Below are 18,202 nucleotides of genomic sequence, written 5' to 3'. Positions count from 1 at the left end.
AGCTTGAACCCTGGATAACCCAGCGAGCTCCTCAGCTGTCTGTGCCTCACTCTTGTATGTAAAATGGGAATGATATTAGGGCCTACATCACATGGCTGTTTAAAAACACTGTAAGGGCCCCCAAATATAGAAGTTGTTATTATTTTTAGCTCTTCTTGAGGCTGAGAATTTTTATAGGCTTTAATTCTGATGGAAGACAAAAATGAACATTTGAGATTCGAATCTTTGGACAGGCTTCAATTCTCAGCTCCTCTCCAGCAGCTTGTGCTCATAAATCCTGACTAATGACACAGATATGTCGCCTTAATGTTTGTGCAGCCCAGTGACTTAATGTTTAAAGATGAAAGGCGCCCAAGGACAGTACCAAATACCCTATCCACTACAGAAAAACATGGGAAAGGAGAGATGCCAGAACCTACTGCAGCAGATAATTAAATCAGGCAGCTAGGAAGAGGACAGCCATCCTTAGACTGGAATAATATTTATGTATTTATTATTTGTGAGACAGGTTCTCCCACGTAGCCCACAAACACATTGAAATCTCCAGGATTCCTTTGCTTCTACCTCTTCAATTGCTGGGATTACAGGTATGTCCACCACACCTCACTTAATCATTTAGAAAATACAGAGACAGCTCCAAAACCACAGAGAAACCCTGTCTCGAAAAAAACAAAAAAAAATAAAAAATAAAAATAAAGAAAATACAGAGACAGGGAGAAGTTTGAACTCTTCAAGGGTTGGAGGTGACCCATAGGAGTGAGGAACACCCAAGTCCTTAAGTGACTTGGGGTGTGGGAACAGTGTGAATATTTCACTTTTTCTAAATAAAAAAAAAACATAGCAACGACTTGTATACTTGTATTGTTACTCTAATTGACTTAAGCCACTTAAAAGGCTTGGGCAAACAGGCTTCTCTAAGTAGCTTGTTTGTGAGCTGTGACAGGTCCCACATTATGCCAAGCTCCCTTTTCAACCACATGCTTCTTATTCCACAGCTCCCAGTCACCACCTCAGGCAATGCACCCTATTCCTAGAACTAGAAGCCACACTAGGGTAAGCACGTGCAGGTGTGTGTGTTATCAGACTCCTTGGTACAGAAATCCTCACACTGGAACAAAATATTAAGCTGTGAGACTTTTTACAAGATCTGTCAACCCTGAGGTCAGAGCAAGTTAAAAATAAATAAATAAATAACCGTTACCACCACTGTGAGTTCTCCATCCCCAAGGTGATGAGCCAGGGTGTAATAGCTCATAGCTAGGATCGAGACTGGCAGAGTTCTACGGTTTCATAGCCTTAACACTATACGGTTTCTTAAGCAAGTTTCTTCTTTTGTAAGTGGATATAACACTACAATCTATCTATAAAGTAACTTCCAAAGCGAACAAGAAGGCTGTACTGGAAGTTTCTGTCCCGCTGAAAACAGCAGTACAGAACGCATTAAAGCCTTCAACCCTACACTAAGCACGGTACGAACCAGAAGTCACCACAAGATCAGTCCGCCCTTCCTGAGGAATCATGGGCCGTGAAGTCCTTTGGTAGCTACACCCTCCTGAACTGCCTCGGATGTGAGAACTACATCTCCCAGGATGTCACGCTGAGTCTACCACCACCACCCCGCCCCCGCCCTCTTCCCCGCCCGTCGCGCGCAGCCTCTTGGGATTTGTGGTTCTGGAGGTACAGAACTGTATGGTGTCAAGTTACAGAAGAACCACACGCCCCAGAAGCTCTTGCGCCACTCTTCCCCTCCCCTCCTGAAGTCGGGTGCTGTTTTTGTTGTTGGTGAAAGGTGAGGGGAACAGCTGATCCGTCTGTGGGGTAAGAAACTTGGCCTAACTGAGGGTGGGCTTATGTGGGGGTGGTCAGTCCGCTTCTTAGCCTGCGAAAGGCTAATCCGAGAGAACTGTAGAAGAGGACGGCAGGAGAGTTTGGGTTTCAATACTTTACGCACTTAAGAAACCAGTCCCACGTTTCGGGTGTTGTTGGTTTCAAGGGGGCCTTGAGGGTTAGCCCCCGCATGGTCCTCACTCTCTTGCGAGACCTTCTCTGTAAAGCTCTATCTACTTATAGAAGCTTGAAGGCACTGAAATATTCGCTTAATCTTTTCTAGGCAAGTCGTTGCCCTCACAGACCTTCCCTCTCTCACCCATATCCAAAGATCCAAAGGCCTTTACTGCGCTGAGGGGAAAACTTCCAACTTGTAGAATGCCAAAACACTTAGACCTACAGTGGGAAGTGACACGCGCGCGCACACACACAGCTTTTGAACATCGGTAACTGACCACATACACTTTAAGTGTCCAGGACTTTCAGTCATGGAGATTGTTTGCAGCTGTTACAGAATTTTTTGTGGGGAGGGAGGGGTTCGGGGGTTCCCGACGCGTAGAGCTTTGTAGACAGTTCACATTCACCCTACCCTCAGAAGAGCCGTGTTTGAAGAAAACAAGCTGGATGTAATGAGGGATTTTTCAGAGATGGAAATAAGAAAAACAATGACATTGAAATGGGTTTAGTCCAGCTCTTTTCAAGGAAGAAATTGTTTGCTTTTGCATTGCTAGCCCACCTTTCTCCCTCCACGGAGTGTCTAATTTCTTTTAAAGTTTCTCCCCACCGTCTCAGCCTGGTGTGGGTTTGTGATGTTTGGGGCGTGCATATGACTAGTGAGGGGTGTTGGACACACCAGCTGCACCTGGCACAGGAAACAGATCTGCAGGCTGGAGAGAAGAGGGCTGCCTCACAGCTCTCGCCTGGGGAGTAGTTTATTTTTAAAGTTGACATAAAATGAATTTCATTATGACATTTTCAAGCATGCACATCATCTATTCTTACTCATCTCTGAGTACTTTTGCTTTTTATTTCAGCGTGTTTGTGTCATGTGTATGTGTGTGTAGACGCAGGTGTGCAGAAGTCCCAGGACAACCTGGAGAAATCTGTTTGCTCTTACCCATGTAACTCCCAGTGAACTCAAGTTGCCGGGTTTGGTGGCAGGCACCTTTCCCACCAAGCTCTCCCACCCCGTCCTGTGCTCCGGATTCTCACCTACCCTTGCCCACCCCGTGGTCTCCAGCTAACTCTCCCGGCTAACTTGGAGCTTCCTTCCCACTCCATCCTCCCTGTGTAGCCTTTGTCGCCAACCCAACGGCAGGATTTAGACATTTAGAATTGAGGCTTAGAAGAGCCAGCAAGGAATAGGGAGGGGATACGAGAGCTTAGTTAACATCCAATCAAATCGCTGCGTTTCTAGTTCTGCTCTGGGCAAGATGTGGGGAAAAAGAATGTTCCTTGTACTCTCACCCTTTTCTCAACATTGAATGTACATTTCCCCTTCTCGGGGCCCCTTATTTACCCAGTTTCCAACCTGTTCCCTGCCTAAGGGTGGAGCTTTCCTGGCTCCAGGCCCCCACATTCCATCTCCCCACACCCCCACCTTCCTGCTGAATATTTCACTCCACCCTTGAACTACCACCTCCAGAATTTTTGACTTCCTGGAATAGAATTTGAGGGACAGAACTTGTCTTTCCCATTCTCCTCTCTGGTTCTCAGAGGAAAGCCCAAGTGTGCTTTCTTCTGCTTCCGTGGAATTAATCAGGACAGACAACTTAAGGACGGGCGTACTAAGAACAGAGGGGCTATAATCAGGCTGTTGGTCCCTGAGCCATGTTCTAGCTCTGAACTCCGTGTCATCAGAGATTAGTTTTTGTTTTGGGGATCTTACCTGGGTACTCTAAGGTCAACAAGCTTAGGCACATGTAGGGGAGACCTGCTCAGACTGGATTTTCAATTCAGAAGCCAGAAGGTCCAGGGAGTTGGGTGGAGAAACCAAGAGAATTTGGAATTCCCAAGGATGTCGGAAAATGAATAGGGACAACCAGGACAGAGACTTGGTCAGTGAGGCAGCGAGAAGGAATAGAAATCAGATAAGTAAGGGCCTGTAAGCCCAAAGGGCACAACATGACAGGGTGGGAAATAGACACGGAAGGGAAGACCTGTGCCTCAGAGATTAAGAATGACACCTTAGGGCTGGAAACCAGGGGTGTCCTGTGTGGACAAGGACTGTGGGTCGAGAGGGAAGCAGATTGAAAGACGTAAGTATGCCAACCCCTTTTTCCGCAGGACAACAGGCAGCTTGACGGCAGGATGGAAGACTCATCCCTGAGCCGGGCACCATCCCGGGGTGGAGTCAACTTCCTGAATGTGGCCCGCACCTACATCCCCAACACCAAAGTGGAATGTCACTACACTCTGCCTCCAGGCACCATGCCCAGCACCAGTGACTGGATTGGCATTTTCAAGGTATCCCCAGACCTTCTTCTGGCTGAGGCTTTTGGGACACAGGTTGGTTAGAATGAGAAGTTGATAAGGAGAAAGGTGACACAGATGCCAGACGACGCCTTCTCACGCCTCGTAACATACTCCCTAACTTTACCTGAGTCTTAGCATCCTCAGTACCTCTCATCCAGTCATGCCAACTCTTCTGTCACGAACGAGTGGTGACTGTCACACCTTTCTCTTTCAGGTGGAAGCGGCCTGCGTCCGGGATTACCACACATTTGTATGGTCTTCAGTGCCAGAAAGTACAGCCAATGGCTCCCCCACCCATGCCAGTGTCCAGTTCCAAGGTATGAAGAAAAATGGGAAACAAACGGCGGAGCCACAGAAGTGGTACTTTGGGAGAAAGTGTTGGGCTAACAGGCATAAGAAGTACAGAGGATGAGGAAATGGGATGCAGGTAACTCCTCACTGCCGGGCCTGATGGTGTTCCCTTGTCATCCCAGCTGCCGAGGAGGCTGGGGCTAGAGAATCCCGTGAAGCCAGGATATCAGTGCCAGCCTGGGCAACATACCAGACCCTGTCTCAAAATAAATAAATAAATAGGCCTTGTGAGACTTCTTAGCAAGTTATCACAGGATTAGCGCCTAGCACTTAAAGAATCCCATAGAAGGATGGCTTTAGAGGGTGTTTACTCCAAACACTCCCAGTGTGGAACAAGGAAAAGTGGAACGTCAGAAAAGAGTGGCCTTAGCCGTCTCAAGACCTAGATTTAGACCCCAGCTCTCTGCATTACAAGCTGTCTGTCCCTGAGCAGACCCTGCCTGTAGGAACGATACAGGGATTTAAGGTGATCTGGAACGTTGTGGTAAGGAGCGTGGTACATGCTGGCACTCATTGAGTGGCTGTTAGAGTCAGCTAATGAGGAGGAGAGAACGAGTTTGAGAAAGAAGGTGGCTGGACATGGAGCAGGAGGAAGCCTATGCCAAGGACCAGTCCCAAGGGAGTGAGTGGGCAATAGGGTAACTGGGTGTCACCTCTTCTCCCCTAGTAAGAAAAGGGACCTGCTAGCCCTTGAGAGCCAGAGGTGATGCTGGGGTTCTGGGCCATTCTTCCCACAGCCAGCTACCTGCCCAAACCAGGAGCCCAGCTCTACCAGTTCCGGTATGTGAACCGCCAGGGCCGGGTGTGTGGGCAGAGCCCCCCATTCCAGTTCCGAGAGCCAAGGCCCATGGATGAGCTGGTGACCCTGGAGGAGGCTGATGGGGGCTCTGACATCCTGTTGGTTGTCCCTAAGGCCACTGTGCTTCAGGTAAGAAAAGAAAACAGACTCACTGCTCAGCCAGGGACACCAAGGACACTTTCCCTTCTCCGGCACCTCAACTGATGACTTTACTGAGAGTTACCAAAGGTCTGCTCTCCAGAAACTAAGCCTTCACATCGATACAGACACATTATCGGCCAGTGTAACTCAGGCTTCCTAGAACTGAGCCAGCCTTTTCAGAGAGACACTGCCCTCTGAGTCCTATAGGAGATCCACAGGCTGGAGGGAGGCTGAGAACCACCTCTAGTGTGGGTAAGGCAGTACTCGGAGCTATCCCAGCCCGTACCAGAGGTGCTGACACATGGCTCTTTGGCAAGTCAGATGTGACTGCTCCCATCTGAGGTATAGTCACAGGTAGGATAACACACTACTTTTTTTTTTTTTTTTTTTTTTTTTGATTTTTCGAGACAGGGTTTCTCCATAGCTTTTTTGGTTCCCGTCCTGGAACTAGCTCTTGTAGACCAGGCTGGCCTCGAACTCACAGAGATCCGCCTGCCTCTGCCTCCCAAGTGCTGGGATTAAAGGCGTGCGCCACCACCGCCCGGCTCAACACACTACATTTTGAACACTTAGTATTTTAACATTTATTTATTTATGTGTATTTGTGTATGTGTGTGTATATGTGTATATTTGTGGGTACATATATACCATAACACATGTGAAGGTCAGAGATCAACTTATGGGAGTTATTTCCAGAGTTGGTAACAAGCACCTTTATCTAAGGAGACATCTTGCTGGCCCAGCCGTGGTACTCTTAACCACCACCCTCAGCTACTTTTCCCAGCCCAGGTTTGTGTACCTGCATGGATACAGAGACCAGAATGGAGTGTCCTAGAATACTCTGGAGCTGGAGTTCTGGGTGGTTGTGAGCTATCTGATGTAGTACTGGGAACTAAATTCTGTCCTCTAGCATAACAAGCTGAGCTCTTTCTCTGGCCCTCGTATCTTACTAAGTGGATACTAGAAAATTTAAACTAAAAATATGCCTTAAATATTTCCACTGGGCGTAGAGAAGAGTGTCAAGAGCAAAGGGACAAGGCTAGGCAGTGGTGGTGCAGGCCTTTAATCCCAGCACTCGAGAGAGGCAGAGGCAGGCGGATCTCTGTGAGTTCAAGGCCAGCCTGGTCTACAAGAGCTAGTTCCAGGACAGGCTCCAAAGCTACACAGAGAAACCCTGTCTCGAAAGACCAAAAAAAGAAAAAGAAGAAAAGAGCAAAGGGACAGGGACGGGTATTGGGAAGAGAATCTGAGGGAAGGTGAGGGACAGGGACAGGTAGGGTGGCAGGAATTCTCCAAATGGGAGAGCAGTTGCTCAGAAGGTGGGAGTTAGTAGCTCCTTGGTGATGTGAACAAAGCTCTGCTCTCTGGAGCCAGAGTCTGGTGAGATACATGGACCAGTACAGTAGGAAGATGCTTCACCTGCTGCCGAGGTCCTGCTGGACACTGGCCTCACAGCCGACAAGCTCGGGTCTGACTAGTAAAGAACTCCGTTGGAGATTCACCCAAGCCTGTCTGACTCCATTGAGATAGGGTGAATTAGAACCCCCTTGCCTCACAGACACCCCTTCTCCTCATGCTCTTGCAGAACCAGCTGGATGAGAGCCAGCAGGAACGGAATGACCTGATGCAGCTGAAGCTGCAGTTGGAGGATCAGGTGACAGAGCTGAGGAGCCGAGTGCAGGAGCTGGAGAAGGCTCTCTCCACTGCCAGGCGGGAGCATTCAGAGCTCACAGAGCAATACAAGGTGCGGGTTGGGGCTGGTGGGGAATGGGGCCTAGACCCAGCCAGGCGGAGAAAGGAAAAATGTCAGAGAAATAGGTTTAAGGGTAATGAGTGAGACTAAAATCTAACAGATAAGAGGTATGTTCCTAATTTGTAATAAGACTCGGTTCTTTGGACCCTGGCATTAGCCAGATACCAGTTTCTCCATTCAGCCTTTTCAAGGAAGGTGGCAGGACAGAGGTGGGGGAATCTAATGTTAAGCCTGAGTCTTGCCCTCACCCTCTGTCTTTATTGCCTTAATTCCAGGCACTCTCTAGGTCCCATGGGGAGCTCACAGAAGAGAGGGACATCCTGAGCCAGCAGCAGGGAGAACATGTGGCCCGTATCCTGGAGTTGGAGGATGACATCCACACCATCAGTGACAAAGTGCTGATGAAGGAGGTGGAACTGGACAGGTACAGGCACCTCCCCGAGGCCTTCACTCCATCCCTGTTCTTCAGCCCTTCACGATCTCATACAGGGAATTCTAGTTAGGAGGGGTTTCTTTCTGCCAGTCCTTTATCTCTCTCTCCTAATGCTGTTCTGTGTTTCTCATCGTCCTTTCTGCCATCCTTTATCTCTCTCTCCTAACGCTGTTCTGTGTTTCTCATCGTCCTAAAGATCAGTTGTATTTATTGTATGGCAGGAGCTAAGCAGAATTAGAGATGGGATATTTACAAGAAGAGATCGCATAGGAATGCACAATAAAAATATTGATTTCAGCCTCTGCTGCAGGGCAATGCATCTTCCAGGGCAACTGAGGCAAGAGCATCACTTGAGTCTAGCCTGGGAAACATAGCAAGACTTCATAATGTAGTCATATAAATACATATGTATGTATATGTGTTATATATAACCAAATCACATATTTAAAGCACAGGAGAATTAGATTCCATCCTTGTTATTGGAAATGGTCGATGTCACAGCTCAGTGGTAAAAACACCTCTGAGTGTGTGCAAGGCCCTAACTTCCAGCATTATAAAAAAGAGAGAAATGTTTAAGTTCGTGACCCTGGAGTATGACAAAAGATATAAATCACACAATCTTTTCATTGGTCTGTTTGTTTTTTGAAACAATCTCACTGTGTGGCTCTGGCTGTCCTGGAACTCACTATGTAGACCAGACTGGCCTCAGACTCACAGAGATCCACGTGCATCTGCCTCCTAAATGTTAATACTAAAACCGTGGACCACCCTGCCTCAGTTAACACCGAGAGTGACATAGGCACTCTCAGGGCGGCCTCCTTCGGTGTCAAACAGCTGTCACTTCTGTGTCTTGTGTATACAACCAAGCTCTACTCATTGGAGAGGCAGAGACAGGAAGATCACCAGTTAGACTTTCCTGAACTGCATAGTGAGTTATAGACCAGCCTGGGCTACATACTGAGTTACAGACCAGCCTGAGCTAATGAGTTATAGATCAGCCCGAGCTACCTAATGAGTTATAGACCAGCTTGGGCTACACAGTACTTTGTAGACCAGCCTGTGCTGTGTAACAGATAAGTCCTGAAAAGAAAGAAGAAAAAACCTACAGACCACAGTTATTACAGTTACATCTATCAACTAACATAAATGCTGACCAACACCCATGCCTGTCTTTCAGATTCTTTATTATGTCCAACACGCCAAATCTTTTGGTTTTTTTTGAGACATGGTTTTGCTGTAGCTTTGGAGCTTATCCAGGAACTAACTCTTGTAGACCAGGCTGGCCTTGAACTCATAGAGATCTACCTGCCTCTGCCTCCTGAGTGCTGGGATTAAAGGCGTGCGCCACCACTGTCTGGCCGCTCCAGTTCTTTTGTCTATCAAAGAGTATCATCAAGTCACTTTGATTCAGCTCAGCATTGCTGGTTTTTTAACAACCGCTGTAATCTTTGTGAAGGAAAGAGCAGCTCTACCCAAGTCTCGGGCAGTCAGGAAAGCATCTGAGAGGTTGCTTCATAACATACTCCCCTTACCCTCGTCAGTACAATATGTCTGTGTTGGCAGAGACACCTGGACCAGGGGTCCACAGACTATGCCTCACATAGCCCATCTAGCCTACCACCTGTTCTTACATGATTTGAAGGCTAATGATGAAATAAAAGAAACATATGGTAATGGAAATGATATGATATACCAGTGTTCATTAAGTAAGGTTTTATTGGGCCACGCACATCTTTGTACATACTGTCTGTGGCCTCTCCCAAATCTGCGCTGTCTGATCTATGACAAGTTTAGAATCAATAGTGATTGTCTGTTGTCTTTGAAAGACTGGATTTTCAACTCTTAATTGAGTGGAAACGGAGCCGTTGCTAGAACATCCTGTACAGTGGTCTATAAAGAGGAAGTTGGGCGGTGGTGCACTCCTTAATCCCAGCCTCCTGGAGGCAGAGGCAAGTGGATCTCTCTGAGTTCAAAGCCAGCCTGGTCTACAGAGTGAGTTGCAGGGCATCCAGGATTGTCACACAGAGAAACCCTGTCTCAGAAAACAAAATTAAAAAAGGAAAGAAACTCAGTTTATGACTGTGCTCTAGGAAATCACAGGTCAGAGGTGAGGTATTTCAGCCCAGCACTGTCATCTCATATCGACAGGGTCAGAGACTCAGTGAAGGCCCTGACTCGGGAACAAGAGCAGCTCCTGGGGCAGCTGAAGGAATCCCAGGCAGACAAGGAACAGAGCAAGGTAAGAGATTCCAAGTGGGTTTACTTTCTTTCTTAGTCTTTCAGCTAGTGTTCATTGAGTCCCTTCTAAAAGCTGGGCACCCCTGAGGGTGAAAATGTAAAGGAGACCCTGCGTATTCTTTCCTCCATGGTACAATGCCTGCCCAAATCACAGAGTGTCACAATAAAAACCTGATCTAGTGCCACAGGGTTCCAGAGAGGTAGATGAGAACACATCTCACTGGACTTGAGAAGCAACTGTCGAGTGCATACTTACAGTGATGGAACCAGACGATCCCTGCGACTTGGTGGCCAGCCAGTCTAGCCAGCTGGCAAGTAGAAAACATTTGAGGAAGACACCCAAGGTCAAGACCAACCTGTGGTCTGCGCGGATGCAGGCATGCTCATGCACACACGCATAAATGCAAAGGCTGTCAAAGCGGGGATGGAATGGCCAGGCACGATGATGTTCTTCTTGTGGTCTAGCACTCAGAAGGCTGAGGCAGAAGGATTTTGAGTTCAAGGTCAGCCTAGGCTGAGACTATCTAGGTAGTACAGAAAGAATGAATGAATTTAAGCTTCGAACACCTTGAGTCAGAGACAAGTAGACGGTAAATGATGGCAGTTTTTAAACTGTCAACCGTATAGTCCCAGTTTACTCTTCAGTTTGATAGAAAATACAAAGGAAATTTTATTCTGAGGATTACATAAAAATGAAGTAACCTAAAAGCACACACCAATGGAGCAGTGTTCTCCAGTGTGCTGACTTATGTTTTGATGTGCTTCCAAAAACAGTTTTTAATAATTTAGAACAAGGTTAGAGCAGAGACTGTAGTTCAGTGTTGAGCAAGGCAAAAAAAAAATATGATGAATTAAAATATATGCAGAACCTTCAGTGGCTTTCTCAGAACCCTGGGCTTCTCTAGAAAACTGCTCACACATGAAAAATGGAATTTGAGCAGAGTGTGATGGTACTGTAATTCCAGCACTGGGAAAACTGAGGCAGGAAGATTGCTGTAAGCTTGAAGTAGCCTTGGCTACATAGCAAGACCTTGTCTTCAAAATAGAAAACAATACAAATAAAAAAAAGTGAACAAAGAAAGATGAAAGAGACAGCCTAAGGGAATGTGCGTATGTAGTGTGAGGGAGGTGGGCATCACACCATGGAGGATCCATAGAGTTTTAGGGAGGTGGGCATCACACCATGGAGGATCCACAGAATTTTAGAGAGGTGGGCATCACACCATGGAGGATCTGCAGAGTTTGAGGGAGGTGGGCGTCACACCATGGAGGATCTGCAGAGTTTGAGGGAGGTGGGCGTCACACCATGGAGGATCTGCAGAGTTTGAGGGAGGTGGGCGTCACACCATGGAAGATCCACAGAGTTTGAGGGAGGTGGGCGGCACACTGGAGGATCCACAGAGTTTGAGGGAGGTGGGCGGCACACTGGAGGATCCATAGAGTTTTAGGGAGGTGGGCATCACACCATGGAAGATCCACAGAGTTTGAGGGAGGTGGGCGTCACACTGGAGGATCTGGAGTTGAACCTTTTTTACCTCAGTGAAAAGTGCCTAAAGAATTGTACTGAGAAGCGCTGATCACCTGCTAGAAAATAACTAGTTACAACACTATCCAGTCATCCCATAGGAACAGCCACGCCTGAGCTGATGTGGTTATGGCCATAATAAACAAGAGAAGATAGTTGTGGCCAGGATGGAGAGTGGAAAAATCTATCACTTTCTCCTGTGAACTGCTAGGGAGAGAAGAGAAGAAAGCATAGCACCCAAATGTTCAGCTAGGTGAATTGAGAAGTACTCAGTACAGCAGACAGAAATGACAGTGGTCCCAGGACCTGTAATCTCAGCATGCAGGTGACAAACAGGAGGAGGATTGTGCATTAGTGACCAGTCGCAGGACCGTAGTGCAAGGAAGAGGGACTAGAGACACAGAGACTCAGGGAAGGAGAAGGTCTGTCATGAGAGGTGCAATATTCTGTCCTGATTTAAAGGAGAGTAAAAAAGCACAGTGGGATGCGGGATGCTGCTGCATAAGACCCCAGGCTGTGATGCTCTGGACACTTCATTCAGGAGCTGAAACTAGACGCTCAAGATTGAGACCCTTTGAGCTGAGGGCCCAAGAAGAGCTGGCAAGAGCTGACTGCTTCCACTTGTACTGAATCTAAAAAACGGACCCCGCCTTCTCTCATCACCCGGGCAGGAAGGCAACCTGCCCCTGGTGAGCCCACACTCCTCCCCTGGTCCTTACCTGCCTCCACTTCCATCAGGTCGAGTTCCAGATGGTCCGAGAGGAGAACTGCCGCTTAACTGTAGAGCTGCAGGAGGCCAAGGGCCGGCGGGAAGAGCAGGGTGCTCAGGTGCAGCAGCTGAAGGAGAAGGTGGCCCACTTGAAGGGCACCCTGGCTCAAGCCCAGCAGAAAGTGGTGAGTGAAGCTCTGTAGGTGATAGGAAGAGTGAGAGATCCAAAGTAGTCTAGACACGTTTGGGTGTCCAGAGAGAAAAGGCAGAGATAGCTAAGGTAAACAATGCCGTCCTGGGTACCGATGAGGGGGCTCTGTCTCACAAGTGGTTCACAAGAAGGATCTGATCTCTGTTCTTTTTCTCTGGAGGCCGAACTGGAACCCCTGAAAGAGCAACTTCGAGGGGTCCAGGAACTTGCAGCCTCAAGCCAACAGAAAGCCGCCCTTCTTGGGGAGGAGTTGGCCAGCGCAGCGGGAGCCAGGGACCGCACCATAGCTGAGCTGCACCGCAGTCGACTGGAAGTGGCTGAAGTCAGTGGCCGACTGGCTGAGCTCAGCCTGCACATGAAGGAGGAAAAGTGCCAGTGGAGCAAGGAGCGGACAGGGCTGCTGCAGAATATGGAGGTAGAGGGAACTCTGACCTGTAGTCAGGTGCTCTGGGAGGAGGGGAGAGGAGCGGAGACCCTTGGAGGACATGAGGGGAAGTACTCTTGATTTCCAGGCATGAACCAGCCCTAACAGGGAATCCCAGTCCTGATCACCAAAATACCTTTCCTAGTGACCATCCTTGGTGTAGGAACACTCACTGTCATGGGCACCGGGTCCTGCCCACTCCTGTAGCACAGAGCCTCCTGCTTCAGTGAGGAGCAGAAGTGAGGAGCTTGCTCAGACACAGCTTAGCCCCCAGACATAGAAGAACGGGACCCAGCAAGGGCAATGCTATTTCCTGACATCACTTGCCACTTCACCTCCTCCCTCCCATTGTCCTTTGTACCATCTCTAGGCTGAGAAGGACAAGGTCCTGAAGCTGAGCGCAGAGATCCTCCGACTGGAGAAGACCGTACAGGAGGAGAGGAGCCAGAGCCACGTATTCAAGACTGAACTGGCCCGAGAAAAGGATTCTAGTCTGGTGAGGTGCCCTGCCAGCTTGGAGTCAGTCCCTGTCCTGACGGATTCGTGCCCCTTTCATGGTCTCTCGACGGTCTCTCGACGGTCTCTCGGCTCTGAAGTACTGTAATGACTTGCAGCCCTCCGGGTTTGAATGAGCACATTCCCTCTCTGCTCACAGAGTGCACTTCTGGTCCTAGAGGGATAACACAGGAGAGTTATGGGGTGACTTCTGGAATTACCAAAGCCTCTTCACCCAGCCTAAGACAGTTACCTGGGGCCACATTTGAGAGGTAGAGTCTAGGACTTTAGCCTGAGCCCTGGGAACCAAGACAGGGGCCCTGTGGAAGAGGTGCTTTGTGTGTGGAACAAGAGAGAACCTAGTTGAAGTTTTGGACCAGGTTCTTGGTGGCACATTGCAGGCTCCAGGCTCCATGACCCTTTTCCCTCAGGTGCAGCTGTCAGAGAGTAAGCGAGAGCTGACAGAGCTGCGCTCAGCCCTTCGTGTGCTCCAGAAGGAAAAGGAGCAGCTGCAGGCAGAGAAACAGGTAAGACTCGTGTGCAGTTCAAGCCCTGGATGCCAGAGCCAAGGGCTAAGGGACTCAAACTTCTGTATCATCTTGGTAATCTCTTGGCTCAGAAGCCGGAATCTCTTTGAGGATGCAAAGGCTGAAAGGGGGCACCGACTCCTCTTCGGAGCTACCTTTTTTTTTCTTTTTTTTTTTCTTTTTTCTTTTTTTTGTTTTGGCATTTAATAGTGATTAATGGAGCTACCTTTGTGCAGGGGAGGAACACCAGAAGGGATTGGGGTGCAGGATAGAGGAGAGCTCCCAATTAAGGGGATCTGCCTTGTGCAGCTCCACCCCGTGGTGGAAGCATCTACAATGTCATCCAGGAGCCTGGAAAGCTCGGGAGGCTTCAGCAGCTCCTGTTTGTCGCCCACCCCCCAGGAGTTGCTGGAGTACATGAGGAAGCTGGAGGCGCGGCTGGAGAAGGTGGCGGATGAGAAGTGGGATGAAGATGCCGCCACAGAGGATGAGGAGGCCGCCGCTGGGCTGAGTCTGTCCCCAATCTGTGACGCCTCTTCCCCTTACCCCCTCTTTGAGGAAGTGGTCTAGCCTTCCCTTCCCTTTCCCAGGGCCCTCTGCAGCTGAGCTGCCCCTCCTCAGATTCCTGTGGCTGACCTTTCTTCTCTGTCTGCCTTCGCTCCCATAGATGGCCCTGCAGCTCTGTCAGACTCAGAGGATGAGTCCCCAGAGGACATGAGGCTCCCTTCCTATGGCTTGTGTGAGCGTGGAAGTCCAGGCTCCTCTCCTCCTGGGCTCCGGGAGGCCTCTCCCCTTGTTGTCATCAACCAGCCAGCACCCATTGCTCCCCACCTCTCAGGGCCAGGGGAGGACAGCAGCTCTGACTCTGTGAGTAGTGAGAGCCCAAAGGCACTGTAGTAAGCAGGCAGGAGAGTCCCACGCAAGCCAGGGCAGAAAGCCTGCACCACACAGCACTCTTACTCAGGAGGAGGAGGCAGGCCTGGCCTCTCTTTAACACTACTAACAGGACTAGGCTTGGTGGTTCAGGCCTTCAGACCCAGCACTTGGAGAGAGTTCAAGGTCAGCCTGGGCTACTTAACTCTAGGCCAGCCAAGATCACAGATGTAGTGAAATCTTCTCTAAAAAAAAAAAAAAAAGGCTACTAACAGAATCACCCATAACCCAGGCCTGCTCAATAACCTCAGTGCTTCCAGCCCCAGCCCTGCCTCAGTCTTCCTTCCACCCTCTGTCCAGCACCAGCCTTGGCTTCTCTGCCCTTACCCACCCCAGAGTGTCACTTCCCTGCCTCAGAGCACCACCCAAATCCAGTGCTGTCTCTCTGGTTCCAGGAGGCTGAAGATGAGAAGTCAGTCCTGATGGCGGCTGTGCAGAGTGGGGGTGAGGAGGCCAATCTCCTGCTTCCTGAACTCAGCAGTGCCTTCTGTGACATGGCCAGGTGAGGGCAGGAGGTCAGGTGCGAGCAGTCACCAGGCTCTGGCCCCAAATTCCCTTTCTTGGCTCAACCAAGAAGAGACGGTACCATTGTGGTTGACAGAAATGTCAGCCACCGCCACGAGTCCCAGGTGTTGCGCGTTCTCTCTCCCTGCCTTTTGCCTGGCTTCTGTGTTGTATCATCATCTTCTGTGGAGCCCAAATTACCCTGCTTCCCCTCTCTCCTGCTCCTATCCCCTCCCCAACCACCAGGTAGGTACCTAGGTCTTCAGGAAGAAAGAGCTGGAGACCGTGAAGACCACCATCCAGCATCTGTCTGGCAGTGCCTGAGATGTTCCTTATCTCTGACTTCCTGGGAGACTGGGAGGGGACCTGGGGTGGAGGTGTCCTCAGGTATCAGGTCCTAGTGAGGCAGGCAGAGCCTTAGGGAAAAGAGCATTATCACCTGCTAGGGGCAGAGAGGACCTGTGCTGCCGTCTCTCTGCCGAGCAGGAAGATGAAGAACAGTGTCAGACTCATTTTCAGCCTCATTAGGCAGCAGACGGAGATGGAGGGAGGAGGCAGGAGGGTGGGGGATGGGTTCTGTGCCACAGACACCGGCAGGGACTCATGAAGAGAGGACGTGGCCATCTAAAGAACTAAGGCCTCCAGTATTGTGGGCAGAAAAATGCCGTAGGAGAGGCTTGAGCAGAGAGTGACCAGGATGGCACATTGGGAACAAGAAACACGTGGGTTTTGTTCCCTGAGGTCTCCAGGTCAAGAAGGCAACAGAAGTTGGACATGGTGGTGCCTGCCTGGAGTCTCAGCCCTTGGGAGGAAAGGGAAGAGAATGAGGAGTTCAGGGGTCACCCTCTGCTTCATGGCAAGCTTGAGCCCGATATTAAAGATAACAGTGAAGGCACTGGAACACCCTGACCCTCTCAATTTTCCTCATCTCTCTCCAGTGGCTTTGCAGTGGGTTCCCTGTCAGAGGTCGGCACTGGGGTGTCAGCCACCCCTCCCTGGAAGGAATGTCCTGTCTGTAAGGAGCGCTTCCCTCCTGAGAGTGGCAAGGACGCCCTGGAGGACCACATGGACGGACATTTCTTTCTCAGCACACAGGACCCCTTCACCTTTGAGTGATTCCACCCCTCCCTAGTATGTAGACACAAACTCACACACACACAGATCTGAGCTCATTTTCCATCACTCTGGGCTCTGTAATACTCTGTTCCTACAAACCATGCCTGTGTCCTGCTTCTGTCCCAGGCTTTATAACTCCATCTTCTATCCTGACTCCTCTGTCCCGGGCAGGGATCTGTCTTGGGAGCAGTGGCTGAGTTTACTCTCTGAAAACAGTTTAGAGGAACCAAGATGAAGGGGTTTCCCCTTCTGTGGGAACAGAACTATTCATTGCTAGCTCAAGTACACAGCTACACACACACACACACACACCACACCCTTCTGATGCCCGAAAGCCAGCTCCCGGGCACCCCACCCTCTCTAACTCAGAGTTTGTCTTTTCTGGGGCCTGCATGGAGACAGCAGCATGAATTCATGGGTCTTTTCAGTTCTTGGCTTCACTGGTTCTCTCTGTTCCCCACCGCTTTTCACACCTGTCCAGCCTCTCCCATAGCTATAGGTCATAAGTTTGGAAGTTTCTTTTGTATTTTTAAGGATTCCTTTACCTTCTCATACCACCCCATATCCAAGTCCTCAGATGGAAAAGAAATGTATTTGTGCCTTTTGTGAGGGATGGGGTGTGGACAAAGGATCCCTGGTGCCCCCATTTCCCAGCCCTCTCCAGGCCCCCCACAGCAATAAGAGCCCCTCTCCCTTAAACTGCCCTCCTTATCTGTAACTTGGACAAATATATTTATATGATACGTGTTACTGCTGTCATACAGTGTGTTCTTGTCAAGAGGCATCACTATGAAAAAGAGGGCCTCAAGCTCCTAGACACTGGTGGGAGGAAGGGAAGTGATAGACAGGTACATTCCTACTGGACCCTCAGGGATGCCAGGCACCTGAGGCCACAGTGGGTCTGGCCTGCAGCATATTTTTAACACTGATAATGGGATGGGAAGGGACATGCAGGAGAAGGCCAGGTTTCTGCTGCTCATGCCTGCACCCTCTGTGGTCACCTTTGTTACACCCTGAGCCTATAGGTGCACACCTTCGAGTTCTGTCTAGTGAGATCTGCCCTAAGCTGCAAAGTGTCAAGATTTTAGCATCCCTACCCACCTGGGATGCATCTTCACATACCCCCATGCACTCTTCATCTACCCCAACAAACATCCACAGCACCATAAAACATATATCATTGAAGGCTCTGTGTGCCCTACCAGACACACCTACAGCTCCCTGGCTCTGTCCCCAAAGCACCCTTCTCAGCACCTTCCATTCCCTTCAGGTTCACTCATTGGCCACCCCCACAATCCCTGCCCTCACCCACCCTCTTCCTGCAGCACCTGGATGACATCTTACATCCTTCCTTCTTCCCTCACGTCTCTGTCTCCTAGCAACCCCATCTCATTCCCTGAATCCTTTCCAAGGAAATTGGAGATAATGGATCTCTCTCTTCTCTCCATCTCAACCTCTCTTTATTGATCCTCCTTTAATGAAAGTTAATTATAACAATGATTTAATTAATAGAACCCCTCTCTTCCTTTATTGCTTCCCGTATTAAGACTATTAATAAATACGAGCTGGGCTGACAGAAGCATCCATCACCCGCCCGGGATTCCCCCATCCCTCCTTTTCCCCTCCCCTCCTCCCCTCCCTCTCTTGGCCTATAAACTTGCCGGGGTAGTGGGGGTTAATCAGAGAGGAATTATGAGCCAACATCCCCAGCAGGAGGTGCATTTAATGAAATCACTTGTGA

The 18,202-nt window shown here is 49.4% G+C and overlaps 1 protein-coding gene across 2 annotated transcripts; it reads left to right on the top strand.

Annotated features, from left to right (window-relative positions):
* Nucleotides 1–1,738: 1,738 nt before the first annotated feature.
* Calcoco1 (calcium binding and coiled-coil domain 1) lies at nucleotides 1,739–17,208 on the top strand. Of its 2 annotated transcripts, none has more exons than XM_057792452.1 (15): nucleotides 1,739–1,818; nucleotides 4,114–4,293; nucleotides 4,517–4,619; nucleotides 5,391–5,581; nucleotides 7,179–7,337; nucleotides 7,622–7,770; nucleotides 9,928–10,018; nucleotides 12,281–12,436; nucleotides 12,623–12,877; nucleotides 13,257–13,382; nucleotides 13,819–13,908; nucleotides 14,311–14,419; nucleotides 14,576–14,775; nucleotides 15,237–15,343; nucleotides 16,284–17,208. In XM_057792452.1, the coding sequence occupies exons 2-15, from the start codon at nucleotides 4,138–4,140 to the stop codon at nucleotides 16,459–16,461; spliced, it is 2,070 nt and encodes a 689-aa protein (XP_057648435.1). In that variant the 5' UTR covers nucleotides 1,739–1,818; nucleotides 4,114–4,137; the 3' UTR covers nucleotides 16,462–17,208. The 2 variants fall into 2 exon arrangements, with proteins under 2 accessions (XP_057648435.1, XP_057648434.1); XM_057792451.1 differs by having other exon boundaries at nucleotides 13,813–13,908.
* The last annotated feature ends 994 nt before the right edge of the window (nucleotides 17,209–18,202 follow it).

This window comes from Chionomys nivalis, chromosome 17 (genome assembly GCF_950005125.1).
Source record: "Chionomys nivalis chromosome 17, mChiNiv1.1, whole genome shotgun sequence".
Taxonomy (NCBI): domain Eukaryota; kingdom Metazoa; phylum Chordata; class Mammalia; order Rodentia; family Cricetidae; genus Chionomys; species Chionomys nivalis.
The sequence above is the reverse complement of the archived record's forward strand: the minus strand, read 5'-3'. Positions and strand labels throughout refer to the sequence as shown.